General features: G+C 54.0%; 1 protein-coding gene across 1 annotated transcript; it reads left to right on the top strand.

Annotated features, from left to right (window-relative positions):
* Positions 1-656: 656 nt before the first annotated feature.
* Positions 657-25,698, top strand: CNOT3 (CCR4-NOT transcription complex subunit 3; the record flags this gene model as incomplete). The annotated part of the gene is given in 14 exon segments (XM_050330608.1): positions 657-802; positions 4,727-4,946; positions 6,940-6,958; positions 6,960-7,067; positions 7,189-7,204; positions 8,426-8,482; positions 14,413-14,512; positions 18,231-18,357; positions 18,359-18,406; positions 18,584-18,613; positions 20,436-20,504; positions 20,506-20,563; positions 22,004-22,129; positions 25,545-25,698. Coding segments are annotated over 14 exon segments (1,223 nt in total), but the record flags the coding sequence as incomplete, so codon positions are not given.
* Positions 25,699-26,928: the final 1,230 nt, after the last annotated feature.

The raw sequence follows: 26,928 nt of genomic DNA, 5'->3' as shown, positions 1-26,928 counted from the left end.
AATTTCTAAAAATCCTTCTCTTTTATCATTTAGCACCCCAAAATTCTCCTTTTTCACCCCAAAATGTGGTGCTTTAACCCCCCAGAAGGTGGGGCTGGCTGGAAAAAAGGGCTTTTTTCGGCTCAAGAGAATTCTTTTTTGCCCAAATTTTTTCCTTTCCAAATCCCGTTTTTTTACCCCAAACCCCATTTTTTCCCTCCCCAACCCCTTTTTTTTGCCCCAAATCCCGTTTTTTTTGCCCAATGCCCCCATTTCCCCCTCAAAAACTCCCTTATTTCCCCCAAAATTAACATTTTTCCCTCCCCAAACCCCATTTTTTCCTCCCCAAACCCCCTTTTTCCTCCCCAAATCCCCTTTTTCCTCCCCAAATCCCCTTTTTTCCTCCCCAAATCCCATTTTTTTTACCCCAAACCCCATTTTTCCCTCCCCAAACCCCTTTTTTTTTACCCCAAACCCCATTTTTCCTCCCCCAAACCCCATTTTTCCCTCCCCAAACCCCATTTTTTTTACCCAAACCCCATTTTTTTTACCCAAACCCCATTTTTCCCTCCCCAAACCCCATTTTTTTTACCCCAAACCCCATTTTTCCTCCCCAAACCCCATTTTTTTTACCCAAACCCTGCTGTTTTTTGTTCCCCTCCCCTCCCCCGCTCGAGGCTGGGGTCGGTGGCGCTGCCTGAGCCGATTTCGGGTGTTTTTGCCCCAGAACACCATCGACACCCTGAACATGCAGGTGGATCAGTTCGAGAGCGAGGTGGAGTCGCTGTCCGTGCAGACCCGCAAGAAGAAGGGGGACAAGGATGTGAGTCACCCCCAAAATCACCCTAAATCACCCTAAATCACCCCAAAACACAACAAACTCACCCTAAATCACCCCAAAACACCCCAAAACCACCCTAAATCACCCTAAATCACCCCAAAACACACCAAAATCACCCTAAATCATTCCAAAATCACCCTAAATCACCCCTAAATCACCCCAAAATACCCTGAAATCACTCCAAAATCACCCTAAATCGCCCAAAATCACCACAAAACACCACAAATCAACCTGAATTCACCCCAAAATAACCCCAAAACATCCCTAAATCACCCCAAAACACACCAAAATCACCCCCAAACACTCCAGAATCACCCTAAATCACCCCAAAATCAACCCTGAGCACCCCAAAACACACCAAAATCACCCCAAAATCACCCTGAAATCACCCCAAAATACCCCAAAACATCCTGAAATCACCCTGAATCACCCCAAAACACCCCAAAATGATTCCAAAATGCCTCCAAATCACCCCAAAACACCCTGAAATCACACCAAAAAACCCCAAAATCACCCCAAAACATCCCAAAACAGCCCTAAATCACCCCAAAACATCTCAAAATTACCCCAAAACCACTCCAAAATCACCCCAAATCAACCTGAAATCACCCCTAAGCACCCCAAAATCACCTCAAATCACCCCAAAACACCCCAAAATGCCTCCAAATCACCCCAAAACACCCAAATCACCCCAAAAAACCCCAAAATCACCCCAAATCACCCCAAACCAGCCCACCCTGAAGCGTCAGGTGGAGCGGCACCGCTTCCCTCTGCGTGTGCTGGGGGTGGATCCTGGGGGGATCAGGGGGTGTCTGACCCCGTTTTTGCTCAGTTATTGACATTTTTACCCCAATTTTGGCTGTTTTTTCTCATTTTTGTTAATTTTTGCCCGTTTTTGGGTGTTTTTGCCCCGGAAACAGGACCGTATCGAGGCTCTGAAGCTGCCAGGTGAGCGGCACCGCTTCCTCTGCGTGTGCTGGGTGGATCCCGGGGGGATCAGGGGGTGTCTGACCCCGTTTATCCCATTTTTTACCCCAATTTTCCCATTTTTTGGCTGTTTTTTCTCATTTTTGCCCATTTTTGTCCATTTTTACCCCAGAAACAGGACAGAATCGAGGCTCTGAAGCGTCAGGTGGAGCGGCACCGCTTCCCTCTGCGTGTGCTGGGGGTGGATCTGGGGGGATCAGGGGGTGTCTGACCCCGTTTTTGCTCAGTTATTGACATTTTTACCCCATTTTTGGCTGGTTTTGCTCACCCCAACTCATTCCAAAACACACCAAAATAGCGGCACCCGCTCCTCTGCGCGTGCTGGGGTGGATCCCGGGGGACTAGGGGTGCTCCGACCTCTGTTATCCCATTTTTTACCCCAATTTTCCCGTTTTTTCTCATTTTTGTTAATTTTTCCTCGCTTTGTCCATTTTTACCCCAGAAGCAGGACCGTACGAGGCTCTGAAGCTGCCAGTGAGCGCACCGCTTCTCTAGGCGTGTGCTGGTGGAGCCCGGGGATCAGGGGGTGTCTGACCCCGCTTATCCCATTTTTTACCCTAATTTTCCCATTTTTTCCATTTTTCTCATTTTTTCCCGTTTATGTCCATTTTCCCCAGAAACAGGACAGAATCGAGGCCCTGAAGCGCAGGTGGAGCGGCACCGCTTCCTCTGCGTGTGCTGGTGGATCCCGGGGGATCAGGGGGTGTCTGACCCCATTTTTGTCTATTGATATTTTTGGCTGGTTTTTGCTCATTTTTTCTCATTTTTTCCCATTTTTGTGTGTTTTTACCCCAGAAGCAGGACAGGATTGAAGCCCTGAAGCGGCAGGTGGAGCGGCACCGCTTCCCTCTGCGTGTGCTGGGGGTGGATCCCGGGGGGATCAGGGGGTGTCTGACCCCGTTTATCCCATTTTTTACCCCAATTTTCCCGTTTTTTCTCATTTTTGTTAATTTTTTCCCGTTTTTGTCCATTTTTACCCCAGAAGCAGGACCGTATCGAGGCTCTGAAGCGTCAGGTGGAGCGGCACCGCTTCCCTCTGCGTGTGCTGGGGGTGGAGCCCGGGGGGATCAGGGGGTGTCTGACCCCGTTTATCCCATTTTTTACCCCAATTTTCCCATTTTTTTCCCATTTTTTCTCATTTTTTCCCGTTTTTGTCCATTTTTCCCCCAGAAACAGGACAGAATCGAGGCCCTGAAGCGGCAGGTGGAGCGGCACCGCTTCCCTCTGCGTGTGCTGGGGGTGGATCCCGGGGGGATCAGGGGGTGTCTGACCCCATTTTTGCTCAGTTATTGACATTTTTGGCTGGTTTTTTCCCATTTTTTCTCATTTTTTCCCAATTTCCCATGTTTTTACCCCAGAAGCAGGACAGGATTGAAGCCCTGAAGCGGCAGGTGGAGCGGCACCGCTTCCCTCTGCGTGTGCTGGGGGTGGATCCCGGGGGGATCAGGGGGTGTCTGACCCCGTTTCTGCCCATTTATTGATATTTTTGGCTGGTTTTGGCTGTTTTTGTTAATTTTTTCCCATTTTTGTGTGTTTTTACCCCAGAAACAGGACAGAATCGAGGCTCTGAAGCGCCAGGTGGAGCGGCACCGCTTCCCTCTGCGTGTGCTGGGGGTGGATCCCGGGGGGATCAGGGGGTGTCTGACCCCGTTTTTGTCCATTTTTTACCCCAATTTTCCCGTTTTTTCTCATTTTTGTTAATTTTTTCCCGTTTTTGGGTGTTTTTCCCCCAGAAACAGGACAGAATCGAGGCTCTGAAGCGGCAGGTGGAGCGGCACCGCTTCCCTCTGCGTGTGCTGGGGTGGATCCTGGGGATCAGGGGGTGTCTGACCCCGTTTTTGCTCAGTTATTGACATTTTTACCCCATTTTTGGGTGGTTTTTCCCATTTTTTTGCCGTTTTTTCTCATTTTTTCCCATTTTTGTGTGTTTTTCCCCCAGAAGCAGGACAGGATTGAAGCCCTGAAGCGTCAGGTGGAGCGGCACCGCTTCCCTCTGTGTGTGCTGGGGGTGGATCCCGGGGGGATCCAGGGGTGTCTGACCCCGTTTTTGCCCATTTATTGATATTTTTACGCCATTTTTTCCCATTTTTTCCCATTTTTGTTAATTTTTTCCCAATTTCCCATGTTTTTCCCCCAGAAACAGGACCGTATCGAGGCCCTGAAGCGTCAGGTGGAGCGGCACCGCTTCCCTCTGCGTGTGCTGGGGGTGGATCCCGGGGGGATCAGGGGTGTCTGACCCCGTTTTTGCCCATTTATTGACATTTTTACGCCATTTTTTCCCATTTTTTCCCATTTTTTTAAATTTTTTTCCCATTTTTGTGTGTTTTTACCCCAGAAGCAGGATAGAATTGAAGCTCTGAAGCGGCAGGTGGAGCGGCACCGCTTCCCTCTGCGTGTGCTGGGGGTGGATCCCGGGGGGATCCGGGGGTGTCTGACCCCGTTTTTGCTCAGTTATTGACATTTTTACCCATTTTTACCCATTTTTGTTAATTTTTTTCCCATTTTTGGGTGTTTTTCCCCCAGAAGCAGGACAGGATTGAAGCCCTGAAGCGGCAGGTGGAGCGGCACCGCTTCCCTCTGCGTGTGCTGGGGGTGGATCCCGGGGGGATCAGGGGGTGTCTGACCCCGTTTTTGCTCACTTATTGGTATTTTTGGCTGGTTTTTCCCATTTTTTTGCCGTTTTTTCTCATTTTTGCCCATTTTTGTCCATTTTTGCCCCAGAAGCAGGACAGAATTGAAGCTCTGAAGCGGCAGGTGGAGCGGCACCGCTTCCCTCTGCGTGTGCTGGGGGTGGATCCCGGGGGGATCAGGGGGTGTCTGACCCCGTTTTTGCTCAGTTATTGACATTTTTACCCCATTTTTGGGTGGTTTTTCTCATTTTTTTTAATTTTTTCCCATTTTTGTGTGTTTTTACCCCAGAAACAGGATAGAATTGAAGCCCTGAAGCGTCAGGTGGAGCGGCACCGCTTCCACGTGCGGATGCTGGAGACGCTGCTGCGAATGCTGGACAACGACTCCATCCCGGTGGACCCCGTGCGGAAGCTGAAGGACGATGTGGAATATTACGTGGATTCCTGCCAGGAGCCCGACTTCGAGGAGAACGAGTTCCTTTATGACGACCTCGACCTCGATGACATCCGTAGGGATACAGGAATGGGGTGAAAAATGGGGAAATTGGGAAAAATGGGGAAAAAATGGGGAAAAAATGGAAAAAAATGCAGGGAAAACGGGGAAATGGGGGGGAAATGGGGAAAATTGGGGGTTTCTGGAGGAGAACGAGTTCCTTTATGATGACCTGGACCTCGATGACATCCGTAGGGACACGGGAATGGGGTGAAAAATGGGGAAATTGGGAAAAACAGGGGAAAAATGGGGAAAAACGGGGGAAAAATGGAAAAAAATGGGAAAATTGGGGGTTTGGAGAGGGGAAATGGGGGTTTCTGGAGGAGAACGAGTTCCTCTACGATGACCTCGACCTCAATGACATCCGTAGGGACACGGAAATGGGGGAAAAATGGGGAAATTGGGAAAAATGGGGAAAAAATGGGGAAAAAATGGAAAAAAGGGGAAAATGGGGAAAAAATGGGGATTTATTAGGAAAAAATGGGGATTTGGGAGGGGAAAATGGGGAAAATTGAGGGAAAATGGGGGTTTCTGGAGGAGAACGAGTTCCTTTATGATGACCTCGACCTCGATGACATCCGTAGGGATACAGGAATGGGGTGAAAAACGGGGAAATTGGGGAAAATGGAGAAAAAATGGGGATTTATTAGGAAAAAATGGGGAAAAATGGGGATTTGGAGAGGGAAAAGGGGGATTTTGGAGGAAAAAACCTGGGGAAAATGAAGATTTTGGGGGGGAATTGGGATTTGGGGTGGATTTTGGGGGGTTTTGGGGTTGGATTTGGGTGGTTTTGGGGGTGGATTTTGGGGAATTTGGGGTTGGATTTTGGGAGTGAATTTAGGGTGGATTTTGGGGAATTTGGGGTTGGATTTTGGGAGTGAATTTAGGGTGGATTTTGGGGGAATTTGGGGTTGGATTTTGGGAGTGAATTTAGGGTGGATTTTGGGGAATTTGGGGTTGGATTTTGGGAGTGAATTTAGGGTGGATTTTGGGGAATTTGGGGTTGGATTTTGGGAGTGAATTTAGGGTGGATTTTGGGGGACTTGGGGCAGTTTGGGGTGGATTTTGGGGTTGGATTTGGGTGTTTTTGAGGGTGGATTTGGGGGGAGTTTGGGAGTGAATTTTTGGCAGGTTTAGGGTGGATTTGGAGGTGGATTTTTTGGGGGTTTTGGGATGCATTTTGGGGAGGGTTTGGGGGTGGATTTTTTGGGGGGTTTTAGGGTGGATTTTGGGGGCTTTGGGGTGGATTTTGGAGTGATTTTGGGGTTTTGGGGGTGCATTTTGGGGGGTTTTGGGATGCATTTTGGGAGGGTTTGGGGTGGATTTTGGGGGTTTTGGTGTATTTTGGGGGCCCTGTTGCCCACGGGGCCCTCCTCGTGCCCCCCAGCACAGCCTCTGGTGGATTTTGGGGTGGATTTTGGGGGTTTGGGGTGGATTTGGGGGTCTGGGGTGGATATTGGAGTGGATTTTGGGGGGTTTTGGGGTGGATTTTGGGGGTTTTGGGATGCATTTTGGGGAGGGTTTGGGGTGGATTTTGGGGGTTTGGGGTGGATTTGGGAGTGGACTTTTGGGGGTTTTAGGGGTGGATTTCGGGGGGTTTTAGGGGTGGATTTTGGGGGGGTTGGAGGTGGATTTTAGGGGTGGATTTTAAGGGGTTTTGGGGTGGATTTGGGTGGATTTTGGGGTGGATTTTGGGTGTATTTGGGGTGGATTTTGGAGTGGATTTTTGGGGGGTTTTGGGGTGGATTTTGGGGGGTTTGGGTGTATTTTGGGGGCCCTGTTGCCCACGGTGCCCCCTCCCCTCGTGCCCCCCCAGCGCAGGCTCTGGTGGATTTTGGGGTGGATTTGGGGGTTTGGGGTGGATTTTGGGTGTTTGGGGTGCATTTTGGGGGGTTTTGGGATGCATTTTGGGGAGGGTTTGGGGGTGGATTTTGGGGGTTTGGGGTGGATTTTGGGAGGTTTTGGGGGTCTGTTGCCCACGGTGCCCCCTCCCCTGGTGCCCCCCCCAGCGCAGGCTTTGGTGGCCACGTCCCCCGAGCCACTCGCAGATGGAGGACGAGATCTTCAACCAGAGCAGCAGCACCCCCACCTCCACCACCTCCAGCTCCCCCATCCCCCCAGCCCCGCTGCCAACGCTGTGAGTGACCCCAAAAAATCTGCACCCCAAAAACCCCCTGAAAAAATCTGCACCCCAAAACACCCAAAAATGACCCAAAACCACCCCCACCTCCACCACCTCCAGCTCCCCCATCCCCCAGCCCCGCTGCCAACGCTGTGAGTGACCCCCCAAAAAATCTGCACCCCAAAACCCCTGAAAAAAACCCTACCCCAAAACACCCAAAAATGACCCAAAACCACCCCAAAACCACCCCACCTCCACCACCTCCAGCTCCCCATCCCCCCAGCCCGCTGCCAACGCTGTGAGTGACCCCCCAAAAAATCTGCACCCCAAAAACCCCCTGAAAAAAATCTGCACCCAAAACACCCAAAAACACCCCAAAATACCCCAAAACCACCCCCACCTCCACCACCTCCAGCTCCCCATCCCCCCAGCCCCGCTGCCAGCGCTGTGAGTGACCCCCAAAAATCTGCACCCCAAAAACCCCCTGAAAAATCTGCACCCAAAAACACCCAAAAACACCTCAAAATACCCCAAAACCACCCCAAAACCACCCCCACCTCCACCACCTCCAGCTCCCCCATCCCCCAGCCCCGCTGCCAACGCTGTGAGTGACCCCCAAAAATCTGCACCCCAAAAACCCCCTGAAAAAATCTGCACCCCAAAAAACCCAAAAATGACCCAAAACCCCCTGAAAAATCTGTACCCAAAAACCCCCTGATAAAAACTACCCCCAAAAACACCCCCAAAATACCCTAAACCTTCCCCAGCCCCCCAAAACCCTCCAAACCACCCCCAAAATACCCCCAAACCACCCCAAAATACCCCAAAACCCCCAAAAATCCCAAAACATCCCCAACCCCCCCAAAAATCCCAAAATACCCCAATCCCCAAAACCAGCCCAAAAATACCCCAAAATATCCCCAAAACCACCCCAAAAAATCCCAAAATATCCCCAAAACCACCCAAAAATCCCAAAATATCCCCCAAAATCACCCCAAAAATACCCCAAACCACCCTAAACCCCCAAACCACCCCAATCCCCCAAACATCCCAAAATACCCCAAACCCACCCCAAAAAATCCCAAAACACCCCAAAACCACCCCCAAATTACTTAACCCCCAAAAATCCCAAAATATCCCCCAAACCCCCAAAATACCCCAAAACCACCCCAAAAAATCCCAAAATATCCCCCAAACCCCCCCAAAATACCCCAAAACCACCCCAAAAAATCCCAAAATATCCCCAAAATTAACCCAACCCCCCCAAACCTCCCTTGGGGGTCTCCCCAATTTCAGGGGGGGTCTCCCCAATTTCGGGGGGGTCTCCCAAATTTCGGGGTCCCCCCAAAATCCCCCCCCCTTTTCCCCCCCAGGAGAACTCCGAGGACGACAAAAAACGGGGCCGCTCCACGGACAGCGACCTGGGCCAGGTGGGACCCCAAACTGGGGGGGACCCCAAATTTCAGGGGGGAGGGACCCCAAACCTAGGGGAGACACCCCAAAATTTAGGAGGGATAACCCAGATTTAGGGGGACCCCAAATTTAGGGGAGAGGAGTCTAAATTAGAGGGGAGACCCCAAATTTAGGGGAGACCCCAAATTTAAGGGGGAGAGGACCCCAAATTTGAGGGGAGAACCCCAAAATTTAGGGGGGATAACCCCAATTTAGGGGGGACCCAAAGTTAAGGGGGGAGGGACCCCAAATTCAGGAAGGGGAGCCCCAAATTCAGGGGGGGGGACCCCAAATTTAGAGGAGAGGGTCTAAATTATAGGGGGGAGACCCCAAATTTAGGGGGGAGAGAACCCCAAAATTTAGGGGGAGGGGACTCCAAATTAGGGGGGAGGGACCCCAAAATTTAGGAGGGATAACCCAAATTTAGGAGGGGGGGAACCCAAAGTTAAGGGGGGAGGGACCCAAAATTTAGGAAGGGGAGCCCCAAATTTAGGGAGAAAGAACCCCAAATTTAGGAGGGAACCCGAATTTAGGGGGGACCCCAAATTTAGGGGAGAGGGTCTAAATTAGAGGGGGGAGACCCCAAATTGGGGAGGGGGATCCAAATTTAGGGGAGACCCCAAATTTAGGGGGAACACAAATTTAGGGGAGGAGACCCCAAATTTAGGGGAGGAACCCAAATTTGGGGGAGAACCCAAATTTAGGGGAGACCCCAAATTTAGGGGGAACCCAAATTTAAGGAGGGGACCCAAAGTTAGGGGAGAACCCAAAATTAGGGGACCCCAGAATTTAGGGGAGAACCCCAAAATAGGGGGAGGGGATCCAAATTTAGAGCAGGGGACCCCAAAATTTAGGGGGATAACCCAGATTTAGGGGGACCCCAATTTAGGGGGAACCCCAAATTTTGGAGGGAGGATCCCAATTTTGGGGGAAGACCCCAAATTTGGGGAGATTTTAATTATAGGGGAGATCCCAATTTTGGGGAGGGGACCTAAATGGGGGAGGAGACCCTAAATGGGGGAGACCCCAATTCTGGGGGGAACCCCAAATTTGGAGGAGGGGGACACCCCAAATTTAGGGGGAAGGATCTTGATTAAAGGGGGAGATCCCAATTTGGGTGGGGGAGACCTAAATGTGGGGGAGGGGGTGCATGTACCCACCCCTCTCCCCAAATTTTGACCCCTCCCCCAAATTTTGACCCCTCCCCCAAATTTGACCCTCCCCAGATTTGTGACCTCCATTTTCTGTTGCAGTCTCGGCCAAGAGCGGGCGGCCCCCACCCCCACGCCCCTCCCCGCCGCCCTCCTCTCGCCCTCCCCTCCGGCTCCGGCCCCGCCCCTCCCCGCCCTCGGCTCCGGCCCCGCCCCCACCGGGGAGGGGGAGAGGCCTCGGAGGGTCGCCCTCCCACCCGGGGGCCTCGGGGGCCCCAAGGGGAGGAGGAGGAGGAGGAGGGGGGAGGCGGGGGAGGAGGGGCCGGCGTGGGGAGGGGCAGGGGGAGGGCGGGGGCGCCCACCCCCAGCACCCCACCCCTACGCCCAGGCCGTGGCCCCTCCCCAGCGCCTCCCAGCGCCCCCAGCCCAGACCCTGAGCGCCCCCAGGGAGGCAAACAGAACGGGGGGCCACCAGTGAGTACTGGGAGGGACTGGGAGGGACTGGGAGGGGTTAATGGGGGCAAACAGACGCAGGGCCACCAGTGAGTGCTGGGAGGGACTGGGAGGGACTGGGGATGGATGGGAGGGGCTACTGGGGGGGCAAACAGAACGGGGGGCCACCAGTGAGTACTGAGGATAGAGCTGAGGAGGGACTAATGGGGGGCAAACAGAGGCGGGGGCCACCAGTGAGTACTGGGGACTGGGAGGGTTACTGGGGGGGCAAACAGAACGGGGGGCCACCAGTGAGTACTGGGATAGACTGGGAGGGTTAATGGGATGGATTGGGGCAAACAGAACGGGGGGCCACCAGTGAGTACTGGGATAGACTGGGAGGGACTGGGGGGTTAATGGGATGGACTGGGATGAGACTGGGGGGCAAACAGAACGGGGGGGCCACCAGTGAGTACTGGGATGGACTGGGAGGGACTGGGGGGGTTAATGGGAGGAACTGGGATAGACTGGGATGGACTGGGAGGGACTGGGGGGCACTGGGAGGAGGTAATGGGAGCGGGGAGGCCACCAGTGAATAGTGGGAGGACTGGGGGGCACTGGGAGGGGTTAATGGGATGGACTGGGGGGCAAACAGAACGGGGGTCCACCATTGAGTACTGGGAGAGCACTGGGATGGACTGGGGAGACTGGGATAGACTGGGAGGGACTGGGGCGCACTGGGAGGAACTGGAAGGGACTGGGGGCCTAATGAATGGGGAGCACTAGGAACTGGGGGACACTGGGTGGTACTGATAGACTGGGGGCACTGGGATGGACTGGGGAGCACTGGGATGGACTGGGGGGCTAATGGGACTGGGAGGCACTGGGATAGACGGGGGCACTGGGATAGACTGGGGGCACTGGATGGACTGGGGGTGGCACTGGGGGACTGGGATTTTTGGGGGTTTTGTTTTTGGGATGGGGGTTGTGTTTTGGGGTAGGGGGTTGTTTTTGGGGGTCTTCCCCTGACCCCCTGCCTCCCCCCCAGGTTACAGCTCCGTGGTGGCCTAAAATGCCCCGAGCCGGGATGAGCGGGGGCCCCAACCCCCTGGGGCAGCCCCCGGGCCACAACCCCCAACAGCACCCCCGTGAGTACCCAAAAAATGGAGACCCCACCCCAAAAACCCCCCCATCCTACAAAAATCCACCCTAAAAATCCCCATCCCAAAAATCCCCCAATCCCCTGGGAACAGCCCCGGGCCACAACCCCCAACAGCACCCGTGAGTACCCAAAAATGGAGACCCCACCCCCAAAAACCCCCATCCCAAAAATCCATCCTAGAAAAACCCATCCTAAAAACCCCCCATCCTAAAAAATCCATCCTAAAACCCCCATCCCAAAAATACCCACCAAAAAATCCATCCTAAAACCCCTGGGCCACAACCCCCAACAGCACCCCGTGAGTACCCAAAAATGGAGACCCCACCCCAAAAACCCCCATCCCCAAAAATCCATCCTAAAAACCCTGTCCCAAAAAAATCCATCCTAAAAACCCCATCCCAAAAAATCCATCCTAAAAACCCCATCCCAAAATCCCTCAACCCCTGGGCAGCCCCCGGGCCACAACCCCCAACAGCACCCCGTGAGTACCCAAAAATGGACCCCCATACCCCAAAAAACCCCCATCCCAAAACAACCCCCATCCTAAAAATCCATCCTAAAAACCCCATCCCAAAAAATCCATCCTAAAAAAACCCATCCTAAAAATCCATCCTAAAAACCCTCCACCCCAAAAAACTCCATCCTAAAAACCCATCCCAAAAACCCCCATCCTAAAAAACCTGATCCTAAAAAATCCATCCTAAAAACCCCTGTCCCCTAAAAACCCCCTGGCCACAACCCCCTCCAGCACCCCTGAGTACCCGAAAAATGGAGACCCCACCCCAAAAACTCCCCAACCCTCAAATCTCCCCAAATCCTCAAACTCCCCAAACCTCCCAAATCTTCCCCAGACCCCCAAAATCCCTCCCAAAATCCCCCAACCCCCAAATCCCTCCCCAAATCCCCCAAATCCCCCAAATCCCTCAAATCTCCTCCCAGAACCCCAAAACCCCCAAACCCCTCAAATCTCCCCAAACCCCTCCCAAAATCCCCACCAAACCCCCAAATCTCCAGACCCCCAAACCCCCCAAAATCCCTCCCAAACCCCTCAAATCCCTCCTAAATCCCCCCAAATCCCCCAAATTCCTCCCAATCTGCCCCAAATCCTCTCTAAACCCCTCAAATCTCTCCCCAAATCCCCCTAAATCCCCCAAACCCTCGAATCCACTCAAACCCCCAACCCCCCGTGTAATTCTCTGTCCCCTCCCCAGGAAGGAGCCGAGCGTCCCCCTGGCCCCCAAATCCCCCAAAATCCCCTAAACCCCTCAAATCTCCCCCAAATCCCCCAAACCCCCAATCCCCCCAAACCCCCAAATCCCCCCAAATCCCCCAAACCCCTCAAATCCCACCCAAATTCCCCCAAATCCTCCCAACCCCCCCAAATCTCCCCAGACCCCCAAATCTCCCCAAATCCCCTAAATCCCCAAAAATCCCCTCAAATTCCGAATCTGCCGAATCCTCCAAAGCTCCCCAAAATCTCCCCAAACCCCCTTTCTAAATTCTGTGCCCCCAAAATCCACCCTCCCCAAACTCCCCACCCAAACCCCCTCAAAATCCCCCCCAAAATCCCCCCAAATCCCTCCAAATCCCCCAAAATCCCCCCTGTGAATTCTCTCTCCTCCCCCCAGGAAGGAGTCGAGCGTCCCTCTGCACCTTCCAATCCCCAAAATCCCCCAAATCCCCCAAATCTCTCCAGACCCTCAAACCCCCAAAAACCCCCAAATCTCCCCAAAATCCCCAAGCCCCTAACCCCCAAATCCCCCAAACCCCTCAAAACCCCAAATCCTCCAAAATTCCCCCAAATCCCCCCGTGTAATTCTCTGTCCCCTCCCCCAGGAAGGAGCCGAGCGTCCCCCGCGCCCCCAATTCTGGGGAGGGGTTGGGGAGGGGTTGGGGAGGGAGGGTCCTTCTGGGGCCCCCTGAGCTCGAACCCCCGGCTCCCCACCCCCCTTCCCGAGGCCAAGGCTGGAGGCTGCCCCTCCCCTGCTCAACGGACCCCCTTCGGCAGCGCCCAGACATCAAGGTCAGCCCCCAAATTTGGGGGAGAGGGAATTTGGGGGTGGGAGGGAATTTTGGGGAGTGGGGGGGAAATTTGGGGGTGGGAGGTGAAATTTGGGGAATTTGGGGCAGGAGGAGAAATTTGGGGTGTGGGAGGAATTTTGAGGCAGGGAATTTCGGGAATTTTGGGGGTTGGGGGTGAGATGAATTTTGGAGGGGTGGGAGGTGAATTTTGGGGAAATTTGGGGGTTGGGGTGAGTGAATTTTGGGGGCTAGGGCAAATTTTTGGGGGGTGGAGATGAAATTTTGGGGGAGGAATTTGGGGGTGGGAGGGTGAAATTTGGGGTGGGAAATTGGGGAAATTTGGGGGTTGGGGGTGGGAGATGAATTTTGGGGGCCCAGGGCAAATTTTGGGGGTGGGAGATGAAATTTTGGGGGAGGAATTTTGGGGGTGGGAGGTGAAATTTGGGGTGGGGGTGAATGGGAAATTTGGGGGTTGGAGGTGGAGAGACTTTGGGGGCTGGGAGGGATTTGGGGGGTGGGAGGAATTTTGGGGGTGGAGGGTTTTGGGGTGGGAGGTGAATTTTGGGGTTGGGGAATTTGGGGGATTTGGGGGAGAGATGAATTTTGGGGGGTTCAGGGCAAATTTTGGGGGTGGGAGATGAATTTTGGAGGCAGGGGTTGAATTTGGGGGTGGGAGATGAATTTGGAGGGTGGGAGATAAATTTGGAGGGGTGGAGGTGAATTTGGGGGGGAAGAATTTTGGGGATGGGAGGAAATCTTGGGGGGTTTGGGGCTGAAATTTGGGGGTGAGAGGAACTTGGGAGGTTTGGGGGATGGGAGATGAATTTTGGGGGCAGGGGGAATTTGGGGGTGGGAGATGAATTTGGGGGTGGGAAAGGGTTTTGGGGGTGGGAGAGAAATTTTGGGGGCTGGGGGAGAAATTGGAGTGGGGGAGAATTTTGGGGGTGGGAGGTGAATTTTGGGGTGGGGGTGAAGATTTTGGGGGTTCCTGGGTGGGATCTGGGTGGGTTTTATTCCCTTTGGGCTCTCCTCCCCATTTTTAACCCCCTAATTCTGACCCCTCTCCCCAATTCTTGGGTGCCTCTCCCCAATTTTGGGTGCCCCTCCCCAATTTTGGGTGTCCCCCCAATTTTGCCCCCAGGCCCCCGAGCCCCTGAGCAGCCTCAAATCCATGGCCGAGAGGGCGGCCCTGGGGAGCGGCCTGACGAGGCAGGACCCCCCTGGGGCACTCTGGGACCGGGGTGAGACCTCCCAAAATATCCTGTCCCCTCCCCCAGGAAGGAGCCGAGGCGTCCCCACGCCCCCAATTCTGGGGAGGGGTTGGGGAGGGTTGGGGGAGGAGGGTCCTTCTGGGGCCCCCTGAGCTCGAACCCCCGGCTCCCCACCCCCCTTCCCGAGGCCAAGGCTGGAGGCTGCCCCTCCCCTGCTCAACGGACCCCCTTCGGCAGCGCCCCGACATCAAGGTCAGCCCCCAAATTTGGGGGAAGGGAATTTTGGGGGTGGGAGGGAATTTTGGGGAGTGGGGGAATTTGGGGGTGGGAGGTGAAATTTGGGGGAATTTTGGGGCAGGAGGAGAAATTTGGGGTGTGGGAGGAATTTTGGAGGAGGAATTTCGGGGAATTTTGGGGGTTGGGGGTGAGATGAATTTTGGAGGGGTGGGAGGTGAATTTTGGGAAATTTGGGGGTTGGGGGTGGAGATGAATTTTGGGGGCTCAGGGCAAATTTTGGGGGTGGGAGATGAAATTTTGGGGAGGAATTTGGGGGTGGGAGGTGAAATTTGGGGTGGGGAAGTGGGGAAATTTGGGGGTTGGGAGGTGGAGATGAATTTTGGGGGCTCAGGGCAAATTTTGGGGGTGGGAGATGAAATTTTGGGGAGGATTTTGGGGGTGGGAGGTGAATTTGGGGTGGGGGAGTGGGGAAATTTGGGGGTTGAGGTGGGAGATGAATTTTGGGGGCTGGGAGGTGAAATTTGGGGGGTGGGAGGGAATTTTGGGGGTGGGAAAGGGTTTTGGGGGTGGGAGGTGAATTTTGGGGTTGGAGGAATTTGGGGGATTTGGGGGAGAGATGAATTTTGGGGGTTCAGGGCAAATTTTGGGGGTGGGAGATGAATTTTGGGAGTGGGAGTTGAATTTTGGGGGTGGGAGATGAATTTTGGAGGGTGGGAGATAAATTTTGAGGGGTGGGAGGTGAATTTTGGGGGTGGGGAGATGAATTTTGGGGGATGGGAGGTGAAATTTTGGGGGGTTTGGGGGCTGAAATTTGGGGGTGAGAGGGAACTTGGGAGGTTTGGGGGTGGGAGATGAATTTTGGAGGCAGGGGGAATTTGGGGGGTGGGAGATGAATTTTGGGGGTGGGAAAGGGTTTTGGGGGTGGGAGAGAAATTTTGGGGGCTGGGGGAGAAATTGGAGTGGGGGAGAATTTTGGGGGTGGGAGGTGAATTTTGGGGTGGGGGTGAAGATTTTGGGGGTTCCTGTGATCTGTGGGTTTTATTCCCTTTTGGGGTCTCCCTCCCCATTTTCAACCCCCTAATTCTGACCCCTCCCCCAATTTTGGGTGCTCTCCCCCAATTTTGGGTGTCCTCTCCCCCAATTTTGGGTGCCCCCTCCCTAATTTTGGTCCCCCATTTTGCCCCCAGGCCCCCGAGCCCCTGAGCAGCCTCAAATCCATGGCCGAGAGGGCGGCCCTGGGAGCGGCCTGGACGAGGCAGGACCCCCTGGGGCACCTGGGGGACAGGGTGAGACCCCCAAATTACTCCTGACCCCCTGACCCTCCAGACTATCCCTGACCCCCTGACTCCCTGACCTCCCCGAGTTAACCTTGACTTATCCTGACCCTCCCCAAATTAACCCTGACCCCCTGGGGCACCTGGGGACCGAGGTGAGACCCCCCAAATTACCCTGACCCTCCCCTGAGCCCCCACTGGCCCCCCTGACCCCACCCTAAATAACTCTGACCCCCTGGGGCACCTGGGGGACCGGGGTGAGACCCCCAAAATATCCTGACCCCCTGACCTCCCTGACCCCCAAATCAGCCCTGACCCCCTGACCCCCAAATTAACCCTGACCCCTGGGGCACCCTGGGGACCGGGTGAGACCCCCAAATTACCCTCACCCCCTGAACCCCTGACCTCCTCGAGTTAACCTTGACTTACCCTGACCCCTCCCAAATTAACCCTGACCCCCTGGGACACCTGGGGGACAGGTGAGACCCTCCCAAATTACCCTCACCCCCTGAACCCCCTGAACCCCTGACCACCCCAAATTACCCTGACCCCCTGACCCCTCCTCAAATTAACCCTGAGCATCCCCTAAATTATCCCTGACCCCCTGGGGCACCTGGGGGACCGGGTGAGACCCCCAAATATCCTCACCCCCTGAACCCCCTGACCCCCAAATCAACCCTGACCCCCTGACCCCCAAATCAACCCTGACCCCCTGACCTCCCTGAGTTAACCTTGACTTACCCTGACCCTCCCCAAATTAACCTGACCCCCCTGGGGCACCTGGGGGACCAGGGTGAGACCCCCAAATTATCCTGACCCCCAAAATACCCTGACCCCCAAATTAACCTGACCCCCCAAATTATCCCTGATCCCCTGACCCTCCCAAATAACCCTGACCTCCCCATATTAACCCTGACCCCCTTGGGACCCCAAGTCCCCCAACACCCCCAAAAACTCCTTGCTCTCCCCCAAAATCCCCCAACCCTTTTACTCCCCACAAATCCTCAAACCCCGAAAATCCCCCAAACCCCTCCAACCCTTTATGCCCCTAACCCCCAAATCCTCCCCAACCCCCAGCCCTTTATACTCCCCAAATCCCCCAAAATCCCCCCAAATCCCCCAAGCCCCTCAGATCCCCCAATTCCCCCTTAGATTTCTCCCCAAATTCCCCAACCCCTTCATACCCCCAAATCCCTTGATCTCTCCCCCACCCCCAAAATCCCCCAACCCCTTTATGCCCCCCAATCCCATTTACTCCCCCAAATCTCCTCCAAATAATCCTGACCCTTTATACCCCCTAAATCCCCCAAATCCTCCCCAAATCCCCCATCCCTTTATACCCCCAAATCCCTTGATCTCTCCCCAAAATCCCCCAACCCCTTCATACCCCCCAAATCCCCCAAATCCTCCCCCAACCTCCCTCCAACCCTTTATACCCCCAAATCCCTCCAAGCCCCCTCAGATCCCCCTAATTCCCCCTCAACCCCCTTGATTTCTCCCCAAATCCCCCAACCCCTTCATACCCCCAAATCCCTTGATCTCTCCCCACACCCCCAAAATCCCCCTAAACCCCCAAAATCCCCCAACTCCTCCCCAACCCTTTATACCCCCCAAATCCTGCAAATCCCCCAAAATCCCCCAAATCCCCCAACCCCTTCAATTCCCCCAAATCCTGCAAATGCCCCCAAATCCTCCCCAAATCCCCCAAACCCCCAAGCCCTTTATACCCCCAAATCCCCTCAAATCCTCCCAAACCCCCTCTAACCCCATTATCCCTCCCAAACCCCCAAAATCCCCCAAATCTCCCCAACCCCTTCAATCCCCCAAAATCCCCAAACCCCCAACCCTTTATACCCCCAAATCCCCTCAAAATCCTCCCCAACCCCCCATTATCCCTTCCAAACCCCCAAAATCCTCCCCAATCCCCTCCAACCCCATTATCCCTCCCCAAATCCCCCAAATCCCCCAAAATCCCCCAACCCCTTTATCCCTCCCAAACCCTCCCAAAATCCCCCTCAAAGCCCCCAAATCCCCCAAACCACCTCCAACCTTCAATCCCCCAACCCCCAAAATCCTCCCCAATCCCCTCCAACCCTTTATACCCCCAAACCCCTCAAAATCCCCCAACCCCCAAATCCCCCAACCCCCAAAATCCTCCCCAATCCCCTCCAACCCCATTATCCCTTCTAAACCCCCAAACCCCCCAAACCCCCAAACTAACCCTATTTTTCTCCCAGATCTGCTGTTGGGGGCCGGAGGCTCCCCGAGCTCGGGGGCTCCGGGGGCTCCGGGGGTCCCGAGGGTCCCTGGGGAGGTGAACATCCCCTGTCCCTGGGGGTCTGTCCCTCGGCCCCTCCCCTGCCCAAGAGCAGCTCTACCAGCAGGCGCTGCAGGACCCGGCCTGGCACCACATGCCCCACCCTCAGACTCTGAGAGGATCAGGTGGGGGTCCCAAAAATTTGGGGGTCTGGGAGGTCCTGGAGGGGATTTGGGGGTTACAGTGGAGATTTAGGGGGTTAGAGGAAGTTAGGATGGAATTTAGGGGGTTACAGGAGAGTCTGGGGCTGCAGGACCCGGCCTGGCACCACAGGCCCCACCCCTCCGACTCTGAGAGGATCAGGTGGGGGTCCCAAAAATTTGGGGGGTCTGGGAGTCTTAGAGCAGATTTGGGGGGTTACAGTGAGATTTGGGGGTTAGGATGGAGTTTAGGGGCTTTAGAGAGGTTATTGGGGGTCTGGGGCTGCAGGACCCGGCCTGGCACCACATGCCCCACCCATCAGACTCTGAGAGGATCAGGTGGGGGTCCCCAAAATTTGGGGGGTCTGGGGGTCTTAGAGCAGATTTGGGGGTTAGGATGGAATTTAGGGGGTTATGGGAGGTTACAGTGGAGTTTAGAGGGGTTACAGAGGGTCTGGGGGCTGCAGGACCCGGCCTGGCACCACATGCCCCACCCCTCCGACTCTGAGAGAGGATCAGGTGGGGGTCCCAAATTTGGGGGGTCACAGTGAAATTTGGGGGTCTTAGAGCAGATTTGGGGGGGGTTGAGGGGATTTGAGGGGTTACAGTGGAATTTAGGGGGTTATTGAGGGTCTGGGGGCTGCAGGACCCGGCCTGGCACCACATGCCCCACCCCTCCGACTCTGAGAGGATCAGGTGGGGTCCCAAAAATTTGGGGAGGGTTTGGGGGTCTTAGAGCTGAGATTTGGGGGGTTACAGTGAGATTTGGGGGGTTTGAGGGGTTACAGTGGAATTTAGGGGGTTACAGAGGGTCTGGGAGCTGCAGGACCCGACCTGGCACCACATGCCCCATCCCTCCGACTCAGAGAGGATCAGGTGGGGTCCCCAAAATTTGGGGGGTCCTGGAGGGGTCACAGTGAGAATTTGGGGTCTTAGAGCAGATTTGGGGGGTTTGAGGGGATTTGGGGGGTTACAATGGAATTTAGGGGATTAGAGGGGTTACAGGGGGTCTGGGGGCTGCAGGACCCGGCCTGGCACCACATGCCCCACCCATCAGACTCTGAGAGGATCAGGTGGGGGTCCCTAAATTTGGGGGGTCTGGGAGGTCCTGGAGGGGTCACAGTGAAATTTGGGGAGATTTGGGGGGGTTACAGTGAAATTTGGGGGGGTTACAATGGAGTTTAGGGGGGTTATTGGGGGGTCTGGGGGCTGCAGGACCCGGCCTGGCACCACAGGCCCCACCCCTCCGACTCTGAGAGGATCAGGTGGGGGGTCCCCAAAATTTGGGGGGGGTCCTGGAGGGGTTTCAGTGAAATTTGGGGGGTCTTAGAGCAGATTTGGGGGGGATTCAGATGGAATTTGGGGTCATTTTGGGGTCATTTCTGGGGAGATTTTGGGACATTCCCATGGGGTTTGAGGAGGATTTTGGGGTGATTTGGGGTTTTTTTAGGGGGGGGAGGGGTTCCAGTTGGTTTTGGGGGGATTTTGGGGTGATTTGGGGTTTTTTGGGGGGGTTTCTGTGGGTTTTGGGGGTGATTTGGGGGCATTTTGAGGTGATTTGGGAGGATTTTGGGATGATTTGGGGGATCTGGGATGTTTGAGGCGATTTGGGGAGCTTTGGGGGAACTTCGGGGCTTCCAGTGGGATTTGGGGGCATTTTGAGGTGATTTGGGGGGATTTTGGGTGCTTCCAGTTGCGTTTTGGGCTGATTTGGGGGGGATTTCGGGGTTTCCAGTGGGATTTGAGGGCATTTTGGGCTGATCTGGGGGCATTTTAGGTGATTGGAGGGGGTTGGGGATTTCAGAGCTTCCAGTGCCATTTTGAGGTGATTTGGGGGGATTTTGGGGCATTTTTGCCTGTTTTATTGTAATTTTAACCCATTTTTTTTAATTTTTAACCCATTTTTTTTACTTTTAACCCATTTTTTGTCGCTTTTTGCCCGTTTTTGTCTCTTTTTCACCCATTTTTTTGTTCCCCCCCCACAGGCAGTACCTGCCCCGCAACCCCTGCCCCACCCCCTACCACCACCAGCTGCCTCCCACTCAGACACCGTCGAGAGTTCTACCAGAGATTGTCCACGGAGACGCTTTTCTTCATTTTCTACTACCTGGAGGTACCAAAATCCCCAAATTCACCCCAAAATCAACTCCACCCCAAAAAACATCCAGAGCCCCCAAGCCCCCAAATCCCCAGAACCCCCAAATCTGCTCAGAGGGGACTCCTGGGGGTCTCAGATTCCCCAGCCCCTTTTCTTCATCTTCTACTACCTGGAGGTACCAAAATCACCCAAATTCACCCCAAAATCAACTCCACCCCAAACCACCCCCCAGAACCCCCAACCCCCCAAACCCCTCAAATCTCCTCAGAGGGGACTCCTGGGGGGTCTCAGGGAATTTGGGGGTCCCAGGGTCCCCCTCAGCCCCTTTTCTTCATCTTCTACTACCTGGAGGTACCAAAATCCCCAAATTCACCCCAAAATCAACTCCACCCCAAAAACCCCCAGAGCCCCCAAACCCTTGCTAAACCCCTCAGATCTGCTCAGAGGGGACTCCTGGGGGGTCTCAGATTCCCCCAGCCCCTTTTCTTCATCTTCTACTACCTGGAGGTACCAAAATCCCCCAAATTCACCCCAAAATCCACTCGACCCCAAAACCACCCCAAACCCTCAGCCCCCAAATCCGCTCAGAGGGGAACTCTGGGGTCTCAGGGAGATTTGGGGTCTCTGTGAATTTTGGGGGTCTGGAGAGGTCCTGTGGATCCCCCTGGATTTGGGGACCCCCTGATTTTAGGGCCCCCAAGTTCAGTCCCAGCCCCACCCAGGGGAGGGAACCACTGGGGTCCAACCTGGGAGTTTGGGGGGGTCTCTGTGGGTTTGGGGGGTCTGGGGGTCCCTGTGGAGTTTGGGGGGTCTCTGTGAGTTTGGGGAGGTCTGAGAGAGTCTCTGTGGGTTTGGGGGGGTCTCTGTGGGTTTGGGGGGTCTGAGGGGGTCTCTGATGGGTCTGGGGGTCCCTGTGGTCCTTCTGGATTTGGGGACCCCCTCTGATTTGGGGCCCCCAAGCCCCCTAAAACCCCCAAATTTCCTCCCAACCCACCCAGGGGAGGAACCAGGGGGTCCAACCTGGGTGTTTGGGGGGTCTGGGGAGTCCTGGTGGGTCTGGGGGTCCCTGTGGGTCCTTCTGGATTTGGGGACCCCCTCTGATTTTGGGGCCCCCAAACCCTAAACCCCCCAAAACCCCCAAATTCAGTCCTAACCCACCCAGGAGGAAGCACACCAGGGGGTCCAACCTGTGGGTTTGGGGGATCTGGGAGTCTCTGATGGGTCTGGGGAGTCCTGTGGGTCCTTCTGGATTTGGGGACCCCCTCTGATTTTGGGGCCCCCAAACCCCCTAAACCCCCCCGTAAAACCCCCCAAATTCAGTCCTAAGCCCACCCAGGGGGTGAAACCACCTGGGGTCTCTGTGGGTTTGGGGGGGTCTGGGGGGTCTCAGATGGGGTCTTTGGGGGCCCCCCCGGGTTTGGGGACCCCCCCGTGCTGATTTTGGGGCCCCCCCAGGGCACAAAGGCTCAGTACTTGGCGGCCAAGGCGCTGAAGAAGCAGTCGTGGCGTTTCCACACCAAGTACATGATGTGGTTCCAGCGGCACGAGGAGCCCAAAACCATCACCGACGAGTTCGAGCAGGTTTGGAACCCCAAAAACACCTAAAACCACCCCAAAATTACCCCAAAAATACCCCAAAACCATCACCGACGAGTTCGAGCAGGTTTGGAACCCCAAAACACCCCAAAACAGCCCAAAAATACCCCAAAATCACCCCAAAAATACCCCAAAACCATCACCGACGAGTTCGAGCAGGTTTGGAACCCCAAAAATACCCCAAAAACACCCCCCTATCCCCAAAACCATCACCGACGAGTTTGAGCAGGTTTGGAACCCCAAAACCCCAAAAAACAGCCCAAAATCACCCCAAAAATACCCAAACCCACCCCAAAACCATCACCGACGAGTTCGAGCAGGTTTGGAACCCCAAAACACCCCAAAATACCCCAAAATCACCCCAAAAATACCCCAAAAATACCCAAAACCATCACCGACGAGTTCGAGCAGGTTTGGAGCCCCAAAACACCCCAAAACAGCCCAAAAATACCCCAAAAACACCCCAAAATCACCCCCCTATCCCCAAAACCATCACCGACGAGTTCGAGCAGGTCTGGAGCCCCAAAAACCCCCAAAACACCCCAAAAATACCCCAAAATCACCCCAAAACCATCACCGACAAGTTCGAGCAGGTTTGGAGCCCCAAAACCACCCCAAAAACAGCCCAAAATCACCTCAAACCCACCCCAAAACCATCACCGACGAGTTCGAACAGGTTTGGAGCCCCAAAAACACCCAAAATCACCCCAAAAATACCCAAAAGCACCCCAAAACCATCACTGACGAGTTCGAGCAGGTTTGGAACCCCAAAAACACACCCCAAAACACCCAAAAATACCCCAAAACACCCCAAAATACCCAAACCCACCCCAAAACCATCACCGACGAGTTCGAGCAGGTCAGGACCCCAAAACCCCCAAAACCCCCCCAAAATCACCTCAAAACCACCCCAAAATCATCACCGACGAGTTCGAGCAGGTTTGGAACCCCAAAAACCCCAAAAACACCCCAAAAATACCCCAAAATCACCTCAAAACCACCCCAAAACCATCACCGACGAGTTCGAGCAGGTCAGGACCCCAAAAACACCCAAAAATACCCCAAAACACCTCAAAAATAGCCCAAAAACACCCCAAACCCACCCCAAAACATCACTGACGAGTTCGAGCAGGTCAGGACCCAAAAACCCCCAAAACCCCCCCAAAAATCACCCCAAAAATACCCCAAAAATACCCAAAACCATCACCGACGAGTTCGAGCAGGTTTGGAGCCCCAAAACAGCCCAAAAATACCCCAAAACAGCCCAAAAATACCCCAAAACACCCCAAAAATGACCCCAAAATACCCCAAAACCATCACCGACGAGTTCGAGCAGGTTTGGAGCCCCAAAACCCCCAAAAATACCCCAAAACCACCCCAAAACCACCCCAAAATCACCCCAAAAATACCCAAACCCACCCCAAAACCATCACCGACGAGTTCGAGCAGGTCAGGACCCCAAAAACCCCCAAAATCACCCCAAAATCACCCCAAAATCACCCCTCAATCCCCAAAACTATCACCGACGAGTTCGAGCAGGTCTGGAGCCCCAAAACCCCCAAAAACACCCCAAAATCACCCCAAAAATACCCCAAAATCACCTCAAAACCATCACTGACGAGTTCGAGCAGGTCAGGACCCCAAAAACACCCAAAAAACACCCCAAAATACCTCAAAATCACCCCAAAACCACCCCAAAAATACCCCAAAAACACCCCAAAACCATCACCGACGAGTTCGAGCAGGTTTGGAGCCCCAAAAACCCCCAAAAACACCCCAAAAATACCCTAACCCCCAAAATCACCACAAAAAACACCCCAAAATCACCCCCTACCCCCCAAAACCATCACCGATGAGTTCGAGCAGGTCAGGACCCCAAAAACACCCCAAAAACACCTCAAAAATACCCCAAAACCACCCCAAAAACACCCAAAAAACACCCCAAAAAACACCCCAAAATCACCCCAAAAAAAACCCCAAACCACCCCAAAACCACCTCAAAACCCCCCCAAAATCACCCCAAAAAACACCCCAAAAACACCCCCCCACCCCAAAACCATCTCTGACGAGTTCGAGCAGGTTTGGAACCCCAAAAACACCCCAAACCCCCCCCAAAATCACCCCAAAAAACACCCCAAAAATACCCTAAAACCACCCCAAAAAACACCCCAAAAATACCCCAAAACCACCCCAAAAACACCCCAAAAATACCCCAAAACCACCCCAAAATCACCCCAAAAAAACCCCAAAAAACACCCCAAAAACACCCCAAAAATACCCCCAAAAACCCCAAAACCACCTCAAAACCCCCCCAAAATCACCCCAAAAAACACCCCAAAATCACCCCCCACCCCAAAAATCGAATTGGGAGCCCAAAATTATCCCCCCACCCCATAAGAAAACCCTGAAAAACGGCTGAAAAATCAGCTTTTAATTCAGATTTTGAAGGGGTTTTATAGCCCAAAATTCATCTCCTGAACCCCCAAAATTACCCCAAAACCCCACCCAGGGCCCCAAAAGCCCCCCTGAACATGGGGGTCCCCAAATTCCTGACCCTCCAAACCTCCCTGGACCCCCAAAATCCCCCAAATTCCCCCAAAATCCCCCTGAACCCCCCAAAATTCCCCCAAATCTCCCCTTTTGCTCCTTTCCCAACGAGGTTTTTTTTCAATGGATTTTTTGGGGGAGGCCCCACATTTTTGAGAATTCCCCAAATTCCTGACCCCAAAATCCCCCTTTTAAACCCCAAAATCCCCCCTTTAAACCCCAAAATCCCCCTTTAAACCCCAAAATCCCCCTTTAAACCCCAAAATCCCCCTTGAACCCCCTAAAAATCCCCCAAATCTCCCCTTCCCTTCTTTTTCCAATGGATTTTTTTGGGAGGAGACCCCCACATTTTTGGGAATTCCCCAAATTCCTGACCCCAAAAATTCCCCCTTTAAACCCCAAAATCCCCTTTAAACCCCAAAATTCCCCCTTTAAACCCCCAAAATCCCCTTTAAACCCAAAATCCCCTCGAACCCCAAAAATCCCCCTAATCTCCCCTTTGCTCCTTTTCCAACAGGGTTTTTCCAATGGGGTCATTCTTTTTGGGTGGGAGGAATCCCCATTTTTGGGGAGTGTCTGAGGATCCCCCAAATCCCTGACCCTCAAAATCCCCCTTTAAACCCCAAAATCCCCCTTGAAACCCCAAAATCCCCTTAAACCCCAAAATCCCCCTCAAACCCCAAAATCCCCCTTAGCCTCAAAACCCCCTTTAAACCCCAAATCCTCTCAAACCTCCCCATTTCCCTCCTTATTCTTAATATTATTTTTAATTTCTTTTTTGGGGATCAAAGGAGATTTGGGGGTCCCTCCCCCACCTCCCTGACCCCTTTTTTTGCCCCCTCCCCAAATTTAGGGCACCTACATCTACTTTGACTACGAGAAGTGGGGGCAGCGCAAGAAGGAGGGGTTCACCTTCGAGTATCGCTACCTGGAGGACAGAGACCTGCAGTGACCCCCCCAAAATAAACCCCCTCCCCAAAAAAAATCACCCCCCTGCATGTCAAACCCGGGGGTCACCCCAACCCCCTCACTTTGTTTGTCCCCAAAACCCCTCGTTTCACCCCAAATCCCTCCCCCTCCCCTTCTCAGCTGGGCTGAGCAAATTTGGGGGGGCTTTAAAGAGGGGGTTTTTGAGGTTAAAGGTGGATTTTGAGTGTTCTTTCTCTCCCCCCAAGTTTTGCCTCCCTCCCCTCCCCCGGTTGAAGATATTTTTTCTGGAATTATTTTCATTTTGGAAAATATTTATGAATAAATAGTTTTGTATCACAGCTCTTTCTGGGGGAGGAGGGTTTTTGGGGGTTTGGTGCCCCCTAATTTACCACCCCTCCCCCACTCCCCAATTTACCCCCCCGGGTCAATATTTGGGAGTTGACCTCCCCAAAAAAAACCTTCTGGACCCCCAAAATCTTTTGTGTCCCCACCCCCATAAATTTGGGGTTCAGCCTCCCAAAATTTTCTCCTCCCTCCTAAATATTTTGGGGTGTTCAACCCTGAGGGGTCTTAAAGGGGGTCCCTGCAAATTTGGGGGTCCCAGTGGGTTTTGGGGGTCCCTGAAGGGGTTTGGGGGGTCCCAGTGGGTTTTGGGGGGTCCTTGGGAGTCCCTGCAGGTTTGGGGGTCCCAGTGGGTTTTGGGGGTCCTTGAGGGGTTTGGGGGGATTTTGGGGGTCCCAGTGGGTTTTGGGGGTCCCTGAGGGGTTTAGGGGATTTTGGGGCTCCCAAGGGGTCCTTGAGGGGTTTTGGGGGTTCCTTGAAGGGTCCCAGAGGGATTTGGGGGGGCCCCTTCAGGTTTGGGGGAGTCCCAGGGGGTCCTGAGGGGTCCCAAAGAGGGATTTGGAGGTCTCAGAGGGCGTTTCATGGAGTGTTTTTGGGGTCCCAGGGTGTTTTTGGGGTCCCAGGGCTGTTTATGGGGTCTCAGGGTGGGTTTGGGGTTTGGGGGTCCAGGATGATTTTGGGGTCTCAGGGTGGGTTTTGGGTCCCTGAGCCCCCGTGCCAGTTTGGGGTGGAATTGGCTGTTGAAGGTCTGTGCTCTCGTCCTGGGGGTTTTGGGGGTCCCAGGGAGGTTTCAGGGGTTTTGGGGGTCTCAGGGTAGGTTTTGGGGTCTCAGGGGTGTCAGGGTGGGTTTTGGGAGTCCTGAGCCTCCGTGCGAGTTTTGGGTGGAATTGGCTGTTGAAGGGTCTGTGTCTCTCGTCCTGGGGGCTCTGGGGGGATTTTGGGGGGTTTTTGGGGTCCCAGGGATG

This window comes from Myiozetetes cayanensis, unplaced genomic scaffold (assembly GCF_022539395.1).
Source record: "Myiozetetes cayanensis isolate MyiCay16 unplaced genomic scaffold, myiCay2020 scf415, whole genome shotgun sequence".
Taxonomy (NCBI): domain Eukaryota; kingdom Metazoa; phylum Chordata; class Aves; order Passeriformes; family Tyrannidae; genus Myiozetetes; species Myiozetetes cayanensis.
Note: the sequence above shows the minus strand (reverse complement) of the source record. Positions and strands in the feature narration are given on the sequence as shown.